The sequence below is a fragment of the Nycticebus coucang genome, chromosome 10 (genome assembly GCF_027406575.1).
Source record: "Nycticebus coucang isolate mNycCou1 chromosome 10, mNycCou1.pri, whole genome shotgun sequence".
In the NCBI taxonomy this organism is placed as follows: domain Eukaryota; kingdom Metazoa; phylum Chordata; class Mammalia; order Primates; family Lorisidae; genus Nycticebus; species Nycticebus coucang.
In genome coordinates, this window is record NC_069789.1 from 61,807,786 (window position 1) to 61,823,950 (window position 16,165).

At 39.3% G+C, this 16,165-nt stretch overlaps 1 protein-coding gene across 4 annotated transcripts in view; it reads left to right on the forward strand.

Annotated features, from left to right (window-relative positions):
• The window catches only part of DDX59 (DEAD-box helicase 59), a 32,133-nt gene extending 23,507 nt beyond the window's left edge, over nucleotides 1–8,626 (forward strand). For 3 of the 4 annotated variants that reach the window (XM_053607256.1, XM_053607255.1, XM_053607257.1), the window contains 4 exons: nucleotides 682–933; nucleotides 2,244–2,396; nucleotides 3,494–3,622; nucleotides 8,212–8,626. In XM_053607256.1, the coding sequence (XP_053463231.1) occupies nucleotides 682–933; nucleotides 2,244–2,396; nucleotides 3,494–3,622; nucleotides 8,212–8,475 (798 nt within the window). In that variant the 3' untranslated portion in view covers nucleotides 8,476–8,626. The remainder of the gene's footprint in view (nucleotides 1–681; nucleotides 934–2,243; nucleotides 2,397–3,493; nucleotides 3,623–8,211) is intronic. The other variant, XM_053607259.1, reaches the window with a different exon arrangement.
• The last annotated feature ends 7,539 nt before the right edge of the window (nucleotides 8,627–16,165 follow it).

Below are 16,165 nucleotides of genomic sequence, written 5' to 3' on the forward strand. Positions count from 1 at the left end.
TAGTGTTAATAATGAAGCTTTTTGAGTATATAATATTTTGTAACATAAATTGTATCCTATTAAACATAGTATTGTATGCTTTGCTTTTTTTCCTCCTAGCAACCATTCGTTATTTAATAAAGTGCTTTATGATCATTTTTCATGACAAAAATGTGGTATTATGTGGATCTACCATCATTTACCAAGTCCCCTATTGATGAATATTTAGGGTATGTATATTATGAATTGCCATAATAACAGTCTACATAGTTTATAATTTTTTATAAGTATATATTTTCCCTAGTTTGTCCTTTGTCTTTTGACATTGTTTGTAGTGTATTTTTCTTTATATTCCTAATTACATTAGTCTTTGGTGGTTCTGGGTTTTTTTTGTTTTTTTTTTTTGGTAGAGACAGAGTCTCACTTTATGGCCCTCGGTAAAGTGCCGTGGCCTCACACAGCTCACAGCAACCTCCAACTCCTGGGCTGAAGCGATTCTCTTGCCTCAGCCTCCCAAGTAGCTGGGACTACAGGCGCCCGCCACAACGCCCGGCTATTTTTTGTTGCAGTTTGGCCGGGCCGGGTTTGAACCCACCACCCTCGGTATATGGGGCCCGCGCCTTACCGACTGAGCCACAGGCACCGCCCCAGTTCTGGGTTTTGAAGCCAAGCTGAACTAACTTTAAAATGATTTTATTTTAGGCTGATACCATGTTAAAGATGGGCTTTCAACAGCAAGTGCTTGACATTTTGGAAAACATTCCAAATGATTGCCAGACCATTTTGGTTTCAGCCACAATTCCAACTAGCATAGAACAACTAGCAAGCCAGCTTCTTCATGATCCTGTGAGAATTATAGCTGGAGAAAAGAACCTACCTTGTGCCAACGTGCGTCAGATAATTTTGTGGGTGGAAGATCCAGCCAAAAAGAAAAAATTATTTGAAATTTTAAATGTGAGTAGTAAAGCAGTTAGCCATGTTTTATAGATTGTGTTTGCATTTTTCAGAGCTCTTGAGAGAATGATTTTTAGATGCATCTTTCAGGGAATTTGGTGTAGGTATTGAACAATGAATTGAAATTGCTTTACCTGCCTCAGAGTTCTGTGAGGACCAAACAAATTGTTATTTGTGAAAACATGCTGGGTAGATAGGGGGGTTAGGTTTTCTTTCCTTTCTTTCTTTCTTTCTTTCTTTTTTTTTTTTGTGACAAAGTCTCTTTATGTTTCCCTCAGCAGAATGCCGTGGTGTCACAGCTCACAGCAACCTTAAACTCTTGGGCTTAAGTGATTCGCTTGCCTCATTCTCCCAAGTAGCTGGGACTACAGGCGCCCAACACAATGCCCGGCTATTTTTTTGTTGCAGTAGTTTAGCTGGCCCAGGCTGTGGTCGAACCCGCCAGCCTTGGTGTATGTGGCTGGCACTGTAACCACTGTACTACAGGCGCGAAGCCAGTTTTCTTTTTCTTATTATAGAAAGATAATTAAATATTAAGATTATTCCTAAAGAATACTTTTTCTTTAAAATATACTAGTACTTTTATAGATGAGGAGGGGTAAAGTATTTTTTGGCTATTCTATCCTTGAGAATGTTTTTAACTGTTACTAGTTTAAACAGAAATTTGTTAAATTGGTGATATATACAAGTGTAATTACTTACAAACACAGAATTAAGTTAAATATGGTGGGTATTGAGTTATGAACAGTATGTAGAACTATATTAATTGCACTTAACACTTTTTAATTACTCATAATATTGCAGTACTCATGAAGTGATGCAGAAATATAAAGGGCAGCAGACTAGCTTCTGTTTATATGTATTTTAAACAAAATACCCATTTTTGCCTTGGCGCCTGTGGCTCAAGTGGCTAAGGCGCCAGTCACATACACCTGATTTGGCGGGTTCGAATCCAGCCCGGGCCCTCCAAACAACAATGACGGCCGCAACAAAATAATAGCTGGGCGTTGTGGCAGGCATCTGTAGTCCCAGCTATTTGAGAGGTGGAGGCAGGAGAATCACTTGAGCCCAGGAGTTGGAGGTTGCTGTGAGCTGTGATGCCACGACACTCTCCCCAGGGCAACAACTTAAGGCTCTGTCTCAAAAAAAGAAAAAAAAAAAAATAACTCATTTTAACAGACTGCCTTTTTAGGTCTCTACCAATATTTATAGACCTATTGATAACTAGCTTGTGCTAATGCCTTCAGAAAACTTCCTGTTGTAAATTATGGTATATGCATACTTTTAAATATATATTATTAATTTTTCAGGATAAGAAACTCTTTAAGCCTCCAGTGTTGGTGTTTGTGGACTGCAAACTAGGAGCAGATCTGTTGAGTGAGGCTGTTCAGAAAATCACAGGTCTAAAAAGCGTATCTATACATTCAGAGAAGTCACAAGTGGAAAGGAAAAACATATTGAAGGTTTGGCACTCAACATTTTATATTTTCTTTCCTATAAATCTGTTTTGCCTCCTTAAGGGATACCACATTACAACTGGTTTTAAAAGCACACCCTCTTATAATGACTGCAAGAACTTCAAGTAAGCAGCTTGAAGTTAATTGTTCCTCTTGCTTCGGATTTTGTGTTGGGAGAGCAATAGCCTATTCTGTAGGCATTACGTACTAAGTAGATTACTAATTCAGAATTTTCCTTTTTTGTTTTTTTTTTTGAGGCAGTCTCTCTTTGTTACCCCGGTTCTACCAGCAACCTCAAACTCTTGGGCTCAAGTGATCCCCTTGCCTCAGCCTCCCAAGTAGGTTGGACTAAAGCACTCACCACAACCTGGCTATTTTTTAGAGACAGGATCTCACACTTGCTCATGCTGGTCTTGAACTTATGAGTTCAAGTGATCCACCCACCTTGGCCTTCCAGAGTGCTGGGATTCCAGGCATGAGCCACCATGCCCGACCCTAGAATTTGCCATTTCTGAAATCAAGTCAGTTTGGACTGGGGTAGAGCCGTAGCTCACCTGTGGAAAAGCTTTGCCTGAGTAAATTAATAGAATAAATTCCATGAGGACTGGGGTAAATTTTCAGGCATCCTAAGATGTTTACTTATTTAAAAGGTATGTATTGAAGCAGTACCCTGAACCCCATAAATACATCAATGTACAAAGTTATGATTTAATAAAAAACAAACAAAAAAGATATGGCCTGGTGTGGAGGCTCACACCTGTAATCCCAGTACTTTGGGAGGCCAGGAGTTTAAGACCAGCCTGGGCAACATAGTGAGACTTTTTTAAAAAAGGTTTACAAAACATTTTTTTTAATTTTATAAAAGGAAGAGATAATGCAGCTGAGCTGGGTGCAGTGGTTTATGTCTCTGGTCGCAGCTACTAGGAGACTAAGGTGAGAAGATCACTTGAGCATAGGTGTTCCAGACCAACCTGGGCAATGTTAGCGACAACCTGTCTCTTAAAAAGATGTTACAATAAAAATACCGAAGTCGGCATTGAAAACAGAAACAGAATTATGTAAAATAAATTCTGAATAATAAATTTTGTTGCTTTTTTAAAAAGGGATTACTTGATGGAGATTATGAAGTTGTAGTGAGCACAGGAGTCCTGGGACGAGGCCTGGACTTGATCAGCGTCAAGCTGATTGTCAATTTTGATATGCCTTCAAGTATGGATGAGTATGTCCATCAGGTAAAGATACTTATATGTTACCACCACTTTTTTTTTGTTGTTGCCACCATTTTGTTTATGAGTTTTACTGAGTAAGGTATTGTCAATGTGATGTTAAATTTTAAGGAAAGAAAAAAGGGGACATAAAACTGTTTTTACTTTAAAAAATATACATGTATATAGGCCAGATGTGGTGGCTTATTCCTATAATCTTAGCACTCTGGGAGACCAAGGCAGGTGGATCCCTTGAACTTAAAAAGTTCAAGACCACTGAGGCAAGAGAATCGCTTAAGCCCAGGAGTTGGAGGTTGCTGTGAGCTGTGTGATGCCACAGCACTCTACTGAGGGCCATAAAGTGAGACTCTGTCTCTACAAAAAAAAAAAAAAAAACAAACAAAAAAAAAAAAAAATAACTTTCTCTAGCCGGGCGTTGTGGCGGGCGCCTGTAGTCCCAGCTACTCAGGAGGCTGAGGCAAGAGAATCGCTTAAGCCCAGGAGTTGGAGGTTGCTGTGAGCTGTGTGATGCCACGGCACTCTACTAAGGGCCATAAAGTGAGACTCTGTCTCTACAAGAAAAAAAAAAAAAAAAGTTCAAGACCAGCCTAAGCAAAAGCAAGACTCTATCTCTACTAAAAATAGAAAAACTGAGGCAAGAGGATTGCTGGAGCTCGAGTTGGAGGTTGCTGTGAATTATGACGCCACGGCACTCTACACAGGGCACCAGCTTGAGACTATGCCTAAGGTGCATTAAATAAAAACTGACAATAACCTAAAATGTTAGCTTAAAAATAATATAGGTAGGGGTGGCGCCTGTGGCTCAGCGGGTAGGGCGCCTGCCCCATATGCTGAGGGTGGTGAGTTCAAACCCGGCCCTGGCCAAAACTGCAACAACAACAAAAAAATAGCCGGGCGTTGTGGCAGGTGCCTGTAGTCCCAGCTGCTTGGGAGGCTGAGGCAAGAGAATCGCCTAAGCCCAGGAGTTGGAGGTTGCTGTGAGCTATGTGACGCCACGGCACTCTACCGAGGGTGATAAAGTAAGACTCTATCTCTACAAAAAATAAATAAATAAAATAATAATATAGGTAGTAAAATTTTGGATTTATTTTTATTTCCTTTATTTTTCTTATTTTATTCGGTGAGCATATAATCAGTGAGTTTTCATAATAAAAAAGAATCTTTGTTTAAAAAGATATTTTACATTGATCTATATGGCCAAAATAAAATTGAACTTTTAAATGTTACTTGTTTTTTCAGGGAATCTTCACCTCTTCTTGATATCCGTGTTTGTTCTTATCTTTCACTTTTTAATGTTTTGTTTCTTTCCTTTGCTGCCAAAGGTAACAATAGCTTCTCTTTCTAGCAGAAATGGAGCCTTCTCTTGGCACCATGTTATCTCATTGACGGCTGTCCGTCTTCCTTCTCAGGCATCACTTAATAAACTCTCCAAGTAAAACCTTTCTCTAATGTTCTGAGAAAGTCTCTGAATGCCACATTTACTTGAATCACCCACTGAAAGGCTTTTATTGCTTTTAATACATTGTTGCTTTTATTTGTAACTTAGACTTAATAATACAGCAGTAGTACTCTTTCCTCTTTTTTTTGTTTTTTTTTTTGGGGGGGGTGCCACCTCATTTACCTGCACGGTAAAGTGAATATTCTCCAGGAGTTGATTGTTTCACTTAGCCTGTTTTTAAGTTTCATCCATATTTTAGTATGTATCAGTATTTCATTTTTTATACCTACCAAATAATATTTCATCATCTGGATATACCACCTTTGTTTATCCATTCATGAATTGTTAGACATTTAGGTTGTTTCTACTTTTTGTCTACTATGAATAATGGTGCCATGAATATTCATGTACAAGTTTTTGTGTGGACATGTTTTCATTTCTGTTGATCATTTACCTAAGAATGGAATTGTTGGGTTATATGATAACTACATATTTAACATTTTGAGGAACTGCCAGACTGTTTTCCAAAATGGCTTCACTGTTTTATGAGAGTTCAGCATTTATCTGTCTATGTCAGAGGATATAAAAGGATACTCCTTGTATTTTGATTTGCATTTCACTAAGACTAATGGTGTTGAAGTAGCATTTCATGTACTTATTGGTCATTTTTCTATATCTTCTTTGGAGAAATGATTTTAAATCCTTTGCTCATTTTTTTTTTTTTTAAATTAAATTGTCTTTATTGCTTGGCGCCTGTGGCTCAAGTGGCTAAGGCACCAGCCACATACACCTGAGCTGGTGGGTTTGAATCCAGCCCGGGCCCACCAAACAACAGTGACGGGTGCAACCAAAAAATAGCCAGGCATTGTGGTGGGCACCTGTAGTCCCAGCTACTTGGGAGGCTGAAGCAGGAGAATCGCTTGAGCCCAAGAGTTGGAGGTTGCTGTGAGCTGTGATGCCATGACACTCTACCCAGAGTGACAGCTTGAGGCTCTGTCTCAAAAAAAAAAAAAAGTTAAGTTGTCTTTATTATTGAGTTGTAAAACTTCTTTATATACTCTAGAAGACTCTTTTTTTTTTTTTTTTGTGGTTTTCGGCCAGGGCTGGGTTTGAACCCACCACCTCCGGCATATGGGACTGGCACCTTACCCCTTTGAGCCACAGGCGCCACCCTCTTATTGGATACATGATTTGCAGATATTTTCTCCAATTCTGTGGGTTGAAGGTACTTTATTTTTATTTTTATTTTAATTGGAACAATTCAGTGATATAATTAAATCAGGTAAAAATATAAGCTGATACTGGAAAACAATATTGATTTGCCTCACATCTCCCAGTCTCATTCCCTTGAAGCAACCTCTTTTAACTTTTTTAGAGGCTTTTTTGCTATAATGGTAGAAATGCCCTTCCTATTAGCAGGAACCATCTATTCATCTAAATATTTTTGTATATAGACTTTAAGTTTTACATTTCAATTAAACAGAAGTTGATTATGATTGTGTATTTTTCTCATCTTCCAAAGAGTTTCTCAGAACATTTTCATTATACATATACTTGGAAACAAGTAGATTTGTGCCTTACTATGGGTTCTCCATCACAAATTTGCGTCCATTTAATTCTGTCAAAATGAGAAATAGGCTGGGCATAGTGGCTTATGCCTATTGTAATCCCAGCACATAGGGAGGCCGAGGCAGGAGGATCACTTGAGGCCAGGAGTTGGAGACCAGCCTGGGCAACATAGTGAGACCCTGTTTCTGCAAAAATTAGAAAATTTAGCCGGAAAAAAAAAAAAGAAAGAAAATTTAGCCGGGCATGAGGACATATGCCTATACCTAAAATGTTAGCTTAAAAATAATGTAGGTAGTAAAATTTGGGGTTTATTTTTATTTTATTCAGTGAGCATATAATGAATGAATTATGATCATCAGTGTGCTATGATGAGGCCATTGTACTGTAGCCCTTATGACAGTGACTTTTTCAAATTTTAAAAAGAAGAAAGAAAGAACTTTATGCAAAAATGAATTAGTTGATAGCTAGCATTTCAGGGCTTCTTAAATACTCTTTTTTTTCTTTTTCCTTTCTTTTTTTTTTTTTTTGAGACAGAGCCTCAAGCTGTCACCCTGGGTAGAGTGCTGTGGCATCACAGCTCACAGCAACCTCCAACTCCTGGGCTCAAGTGATTCTCCTGCCTCTGCCTCCTAAGTGTCTGGGACTACAGGCGCCCACCACAATGCCCGCCTATTTTTTGGTTGCAGTTGTCCTTGTTGTTTGGCAGGCCTGGGCTGGATTCGAACCCGCCAGCTCTGGTGTATGTGGCTGGTGCCTTAGCCGCTTGAGCCATAAGCGCTGGGCCTTCTTTTTTTTTCTTGTTTGTTTGTCTGTTTATTTGAGACAGTCTTACTTGTCACCTTGGGTGGAGTGCTATGGCACCATAACTCACAGCAACCTCAGTCTCTTGGGCTCAAGAGATCCTCTTGCCTCAGCTGGGACTACAGGAACCCACCACAACACCCAACTAGTTTTATAGATGGGATCTCACTCTTGTTCAGGTTGGTCTTGAATTCCTGAGCTCACGCAATCCACCCACATCAGCCTCACTGAGTGTTAGGATTATAGGTGTGAACCACCGCACCTGGCCAAATGTTCTAAATGGTCCTCTTGTTCTCAATGTAGGAGGTTTCAAAATTTTTTGACCCTAACTTACCCACAATGAGAAACATTTTTCTTAATTTTTTTTTTTTTTTTTTTTTTGGTTTTTGGCCGGGGCTGGGTTTGAACCCGCCACCTCTGGCATATGGGACCGGCGCCCTACTCCTTGAGCCACAGGCGCCGCCCAATGAGAAACATTTTTATATCATTACATGCTCCCTCCTCCCTCCCATACGCACACAAGTATATAACTGAAAACACAGGTTTTATAAGCAATGCTTTTATTATTTGTGATCACTTTCTTATTTGGGGGCCATGTCACTTAAAATATATTGGTAGAAACTCACTAAATTGATTTCACAAATATTTGAGATGCAGTTAAAAAAATGCTATCTGAATGGAGGTTAATCTTAGTAAAGCTTCTTTAAATAATAGTATTTGATTTCTTGCAAGAGACATTAAAATTTTATGTGAACATTTTTAAAATGTGCTTTGCATTTCATTCCAGGTTGGAAGAGTGGGGAGATTAGGTCAAAATGGAACAGCAATTACTTTCATCAATAATAATTCAAAAAGACTCTTCTGGGATATTGCAAAACGAGTAAAACCCACAGGATCCATTCTTCCCCCACAATTATTAAATTCCCCTTATCTTCATGACCAGAAGAGAAAAGAACAACAAAAAGATAAACAGACACAAAATGATCTGGTTACAGGAGCTAATCTTATGGACATTATTAGAAAACATGATAAAAGTAATTCTCAGAAATGATGTGTTACACCACTTTGAATAATTTTTTATTGTGTATAGTTGGCATAATTTCTGTAAATTATTAACTGTATAGGTTGAGTAAATAGACATGTACATAAAAATTATTTAAGATATGATTTTTAAACATTTAACAAAATTTATACAGCAATAATGTATTTATTTCCCTTCTTAATTCTCATAAGTTACATACATCAGAAAATTAATTTATTCAATAATAAATTTTTTTTTCCTCTGGACAAAGTTTTGTTTTGTTTTTTTCCCCAGTAAATAGTCCTAAGAGCTACTGTCAGAACCAAAAACCTCCACTGCAGAGTCTGACATAGGATGATGACTCTTTGCTCAGTGTCCTCGCAGTGCCACACACACTGGCACTTGAGTTATTGTTGAATGAATGGGTGTTAGGAAAACAGGAAATGATAACAATTGGAAGAAATTTTCAGAACTACTTTTGAAAGATAAATATGAAATGTCTATTTTTATTTTCAGTTGTTTTTCCTTAAGCTTGGTTAACACATTTTTTAATATTTAATATGGGCTGCTTACCAAAATAATGTCAAGTTACGCTAATGTTGCTTTGCTAATTTAGTTAGTAGGGTTTTTTTTGTTGTTGTTGCAGTTCAGCCCGGGCTGGGTTTGAACCCGCCACCCTCAGTATATGGGGCCAGCGCTCTACTCACTGAGCCACAGTTAGTAGTTTTAAATACCGGAAGGAAGGATAAGTGTTTGGCTTTGATACATCTATATTTTCACTTCTTTTTTTTTTTTTTTTTTGTAGAGACAGAGTCTCACTGTACCGCCCTTGGGTAGAGTGCCGTGGCGTCACACGGCTCACAGCAACCTCCAACTCTTGGGCTTATGCGATTCTCTTGCCTCAGCCTCCCAAGCAGCTGGGACTACAGGCACCCGCCACAACGCCCGGCTATTTTTTGTTGCAGTTTGGCCGGGGCTGGGTTTGAACCTGCCACCCTCGGCATATGGGGCCGGCGCCCTACTCACTGAGCCACAGGCGCCGCCCTATATTTTCACTTCTTTAAAAACTGTTAGTATCGGGGCGGCGCCTGTGGCTCAGTGAGCAGGGCGCCGGTCCCATATGCTGGAGGTGGCGGGTTCAAACCTAGCCCCGGCCAAAAACCAAAAAAAAAAAAAATTAAAAACTGTTAGTATCAAATTGGTGAATTTAGATAGTATGTTACACAAATGTTGACACTTACAAGTGTCAACAAGCTTTGTAGCCTCTGGATCCTCCGCCAAGGGTGTGGGGAGAGACTTAGCTAACTACTAAGAGTTCCTGTATAGGTGTAACAGTTTCTTAGTGTGATCTCCATCCAAAGGAAAAAAGGGGGTCAGAAATTTCACAAAGAGCATATGAACCCTTAGGACTCTAGCTCTCTCTCGGTTTTTATGTGTGCTAAGTTGCTGAGTTGTGTGTTTGATTTCAAGGGAATTAGGATGAGGCAACTATTAAGGTCCCAGTGTGCTGTAGCAAAGGTGCATTTGGAGGCTGAACTCAAAAAGCATTAGCACAGTACTTATTGTACACTGCAGGACTTAAACAGGTTAGTAATAATTACTACAGAAAAGCAGAGTTTTTAAACCAGAATCTAATTTTTAAAAAGTTTAAATTTTGTGAGTCTAGTTAAAAAGTGAAATGATCAGAACAATCTTTTAGATAGCTTTGAGTATCTGAATTTACAGGAAACTATATTTCAGTAAAAATGTATAAGGTTACAATGTAACCTCACTGGTTGGCTTAATTTGTTGGCAGCATGGTTTCTGTTCTCTCACTGTACTCACAGTAATCTTTCAGTGGTCTCTTGACCTTCTCAAAACCACATGTCCTGCCAGTGCTCATTTTAAATTTTATCGCATTGGGCATGGTTTGAAATCACCCTCTTTCAAACTCTTACTTCCTTAAAGCGGCAGGTGAATAAGATTGTGGTGGGGTAAAGAACCCTTAACTCACAGGCTCACTATGAGAATTAAGTGTAATTTCATATATGACATATCCATCAGGGTAGAAGCCAGGGTTAGTTCCTTGCCTTATTTCCTCCTCACTATACACTGAAACTCCTATTTTTTTTTTAACTGTGGGGGATTCATCAAGGATACGAAGAACCAGGTTACACTGATTCCATTTCTTAGGTAAAGTCCCTCTTATAATTGTGTCCCTCCCCCAAAGGGTATGTCACACACTGTAACCCCCCACACTCAAGCTCCTCTTACTTATTTTCTCTAAATCTTGACTCCTGGCCCCCGGCTTCTCATTCCTTAAGATCCTTCCCTTGGGGGCCTCTTCCTTGTCTCACATTTTTGTTCCTCTGTTATCTGGGGGGTACTGCAGTGCAGTGGTTTCCTTAATTACATATTTTACAGCCCAGAACATTAAACTTAAAAAAAAAAAAATTGGTCCCAGTGTTGCTAGTGTTTTTTTTTTTTCCCAATGAAAGATGTTACTCTTAAAAAGCTACCATTGAGGGTGGCGCCTGTGGCTCAAAGGAGTAGGGCGTGGGCCCCATATGCCGGAGGTGGTGGGTTCAAACCCAGCCCCCACCAAAAAAAAAAAAAAAAGCTACCATTGAATATCATTAGTTCAAGAAAGAAGAACATGTAATACAGAACAAGAAGGACATAGTTGCTGAAAAAGGACAGTTCTTTTTTTTTTTTTCAGTTTTTGGCCAGGGCTGGGTTTGAACCCACCACCTCCGGCATATGGGGCTGGTGCCCTACCCCTTTGAGCCACAGGCACCGCCCAGGGACAGTTCTTACTAAGAAAGGACACCAATGTACTGTGTAGTATTATAAAGTTTTTTTTTTCTTTGTAGAGACAGAGTCTCACTTTATGGCCCTCGGTAGAGTGCTGTGGCCTCACACAGCTCACAGCAACCTCCAACTCCTGGGCTTAAGCGATTCTCTTGCCTCAGCCTCCCGAGTAGCTGGGACTACAGGCGCCCGCCACAACGCCCAGCTATTTTTTGGTTGCAGTTTGGCCGGGGCCGGGTTTGAACCCGCCACCCTCGGTATATGCTGTGCCTTACCGACTGAGCCACAGGCGCCGCCCGTAAGTTTTAAACATAGATGTTTCTGAAAAATTATTATACAAGTCAAAGTTTTAATTGGCTCAAATAACTAATTATACATACTCTCATTTTGATCTACCGGTAATTGTATTTACAAGACAAAAGTCCTGAATTAGCTTTTTGATTATTTATTGAAGCAAACACCTTTTATATATCAAATACCTTAATTATAAGAGTCTTTTAAATTCTGGAATATTCAGTACTTAAAATACTTTTACTAGGGCTTGGCGCCTGCACAGTGGTTACAGTGCCAAGGCTGGCAGGTTCGAACCCAGCCTCGGCCAGCTAAAACAGTGACAACTGCAACAAAAAATAGCCAGGCATTGTGGCAGGCACCTGTAGTCCCAGCTACTTGGGAGGCTGAGGCAAGAGAATCTCTTAAGCCCAGGAGTTTGAGGTTGCTCTAAGCTGTGATGCCATGGCACTCTACCGAGGGTGACATAGTGAGACTCTATCTCAAAAAAAAAAAAGATACTTTTGATGCCATTCTATTAGAATTTCTAATACCAAGCACATTTTTTAAGAAACAACTTTCTTTAAACAATTCAAGGTGTTTTTTGTGTGTTTTTATAACATCTTTAGAGAACATTACCACATACTTAAACTATGACTCACTGATGAATTTAATAAATCTAAGCTGGATCTATGAACTGTCATATTTTCTGATAAAAGTGTTTTCTTCTGGCAGCTGAATATTATTCAAGGTTTGACCTATGGAATTAATACTAATCACACCTTACTGCCTCATTATATATTCTGCCCACCACAATCAATACAAAATTTGTTCCATAAACATAGGAATGGTACAAGAGGTAATGTGTCATCCAAGGTGACTTTCCTGGCAGCCACACGTAAACTGACTCCAGACAGATAGGACTGTTGTTTTCTCCAAGGCATACTTAAAATGATCCCAGAGGCTCGATGGCCAAAGTGTGAAAGCCATCCGATGATAATTAAGTAAACACAGTTCTCTTGTTCTGCTGTTAGTATTAAGAACCTATTTTTTAGTTATGTTTTATAATGGGTGCCATGTGTGGTGTTATTGGACAAAATTACAAATAAAGCAAACAAGTGTTTGCTTTTGCAATATGTTTTAACATAATTTATAAAATGTTTGCAAACAGTAATGTTTTAAAAATGAATTTTAGCTTTGAAAATTTTGCACATTGCCTTCATTTGTCTCATTTCATCTCAGAAAGATAAAGATTTGGCAAAGCTGTTTGCAAATAACTAGGGTCCAGGTATATCTCCATCAGTTTTGTTTTTAATTAGGGCAGATTAATTACTACTCTAATCTTTAGCTTGGCTCATCTGTAAAATAGGTCTAAGGTTCTCTGCGTTCTTCCCAAATCTACCATTTCCAAGCTTTGTACTTTTATTTTTATTTATTTATTTATTTATTTTTCGGCCGGGGCTAGGTTTGATCCTGCCACCTCCGGCATATGGGACCAGCGCCCTACTCCTTGAGCCACAGGCGCCGCCCTTTACTTTTATTTATTTTTTTCTTTTTTTTGAGAAAGATTATCACTTTGTCGCCCTTGGTAGAGTGAGGTGGCATCATAGCTCACAGCAACCTCAAACTCTTAGGCTCCAAGCCTCAGCCTCCCAGGACTATAGGCGCCTGCCACAATGCCTGGCTATTTTTAGAGATGACTTCTCCTCTGGCTCAGGCTGGTCTCTAACCTGTGAGCTCAGGTAATCCACCCGCCTTGGCCTCCAAGAGTGCCAGGATTATAGGTGTGAGCCACCACACCTGGCCCCATGCTTCATACTTTTTAATCCCTATCTTCGTGTCTGGAATTTGCTTCAGAATAATACGGGGTTTGGAGTATGAATGACACAAGATTGGCGAAGAGTTGAAAATTATTGAAATCAGTTGATGGGCACATGCTGACCAGCTATTTTTCGGTTGCAGTTGTTATTGTTTAGCAGGCCCTGGCCAGGCTCAAACCCACCACGTTTGGTATATGTGGCCGGCACCCTACTCACTGAGCTATGGACGCTGAGCCACTATTCGGTTTTCCTTTTCCTTTTTTTTTTTTGCAGTTTTTGGCCAGGGCTGGGTTTGAACCCACCACCTCCTGCCACCTCCCCCACCATCTACTCCTTTGAGCCACAGGTGCCCCAGCACTATTTGGTTTTCATTTAATATATTTGAAATATGTCATAAAAACTTTTATAATCTCTGATTCCATCCTTTCGCTTGTGCCCTAGCTACATATCTTTAACTTTTCCACAGAACTTTGTCTGAATTCAACTCTAAAGCCAAATTTATCATCTTCCTTGTGGAAAGCCTAATTTCTCCTTCCTGACTTCCGTATTGCCTATGGAGCTGCCAGCTCCCACTCAAAGTGTGTCATTGTTGACTCATTTCTCTCTCTAATCTCTGTATTTGCTTACACACCAAATTCTATCTCTTTTTTTCTTTTAAAATGTCCACGTTTTCAAGCTGGCACTGAAGCCCAGGACTCTTATCAAAAATCTAAATTATATTTGTAGCCTCTGAGTTTGCTGCTCTAATTCTAGATCCTTCTGCCACTCAATATCCTCCAATCTAAAGCACAAGTATGTATGTGTGTGTATTGTATATATAGATTTTTTTGAGACAGAGTCTCATTCTGTCGCCTTGGGTAGAGTGCCGTAGCATCATAGCTCACAGCAACCTCAAAACTCTTGGGCTCAAGTAATCCTCCTGCCTCAGCCTCCCCAGTAGCTGGGACTACCGGCACCTACTACCATGCTCCACTAGTTTTTCTATTTTTAGTGGAAATGAGATGGTAGGGGGAATGTCTCACTCCAAGTTCAACCAATCCACCCACCTCAGCCTCCCAGAGTGCTAGGATTACAGGCACTCAGCTGAAAATATTTTTAGAGTATAGTTTCACTGTAGTAAGTCCTCACTTTCTCTCCTTGATAGGTTCTCAGAAACTGCAAGTTTAAGCAAAATGATGTGTAACAAAGCCATTTTTACCATGGGCTAATTGATAGAATAATAGTTAAGTTCCTGCAGCATATTTCTGGTCACAAAAACATTACCAAACTTCTAAATAAAGACCAAAATACTCCTAATATTCAACATTAAAATCAATGTGAGCTATACATAACATTTAAAAATGCTTGACAAAAGTAAGGTAATTACTTACCAGTAATTCCAGTTCTGGGATGGGCTATTAGCCCATCCCAGAAGCTAAAGGGGAAAGTGGGAACCCACCCAAGACAGGATGCCATCCCATCCCAGGAACACTCAAACACACGCACACCTTCATTTACTCAGGACTAGGACCCCATTGAGACAGGCCAATGAATCTAACCTCCTCATCTTTGGGATGTGAGAGGAAACCACAGTACCTGGAGAAAACCCAAGCTGACAGATATAGGGAAATGTATAAACCCCACACAGTGGCCCCAAGCTGAATATGTCATAACAAAACCATGTTATTCAAGGTTCTATTGTACTTCTCTGATGTTTCCTTACTCAGAAAATTTTAGCTACTCCCTGTGGACAGCTTCATCATCAAATCTGAGTTCTGCTTGAGGTTTGAATCCCTCCTTCACCTGCGTCCACTTTACAGCTTTCTTCCCACTGCTCTCTAGCTGGAACCATCTGCCATGGAACAATGCAGAACATCATTACTGATGGATATTAGACGGTTCATTAGCACTTCCATGAAGACATTCACAATACAAATAACTGCGGGCAATCAGGAACTGAGGTGTCACTGATGAGCTCTCAGACACCCAACACAACTAAAAGAAAACAAAGAATCTGCTAATAGAAGGATAATTTTAATTAGGGAAGGATTGTTTTTAACTTTTTTTCTATTTAGAATCTTGGTGACATTTGCATTGGAATTACAGAGGCTGTTAAGTGCTAGCAGTCAGGAAATGATAGTAAAGTGGACTCTGAAATGAGGGCAGCATTTTAGGTATGACAGATCTGAAGTGATATGTGAATTAGGCAACTGAGTGTATTTGATTAAATGTAGTGCTTTAGGGAAAGGAGATTAGGGCATTTATAAACAATTGTTATGATTTTGGAGACATTTTACATCTTTTACAATGGTTTATGACTTTTATGAATGCAAAATATAAAAATGCAGAAAATTCCTGGCTGAAAACATTTTACATAAATGTGTATATGTATATGTACACACTCACACACAGAAATGTCTTTAGAAGGATAGTAAAAAGCCAAATGGAGAGAGCTGGGAGACTTTTACTACATATCCTTTTAAAATAATGTTCATAATTCATATTTATGACAAATGGTTGCTCAATTTTCTTTAAATTCTTTTGGATTTGGGGGTGGAGGGAAAGTGTAGAATTTTGTGTGTCTGTTTTATAAATAATACATTTTAGTTTTATTTGGCGGGGGGAGAGAACTTTGCTTTAAGAAATTAGTTTTGTATACCTGAATTCTCATTAATAGGTATTAAACAGTACATATAAAATTATAATTTCTCACATCTCTAGAAAATTAAAATAATTTAATACTAGTGGAGAGGTATTGGGTAGGGAAGCATTTGGACTTTTTTTTTTTTTTTTGAGACAGAGCCTCAGGCTGTCACCCTGGGTAAAGTGCTGTGACATCACAGCTCACAGCAACCTCCAAC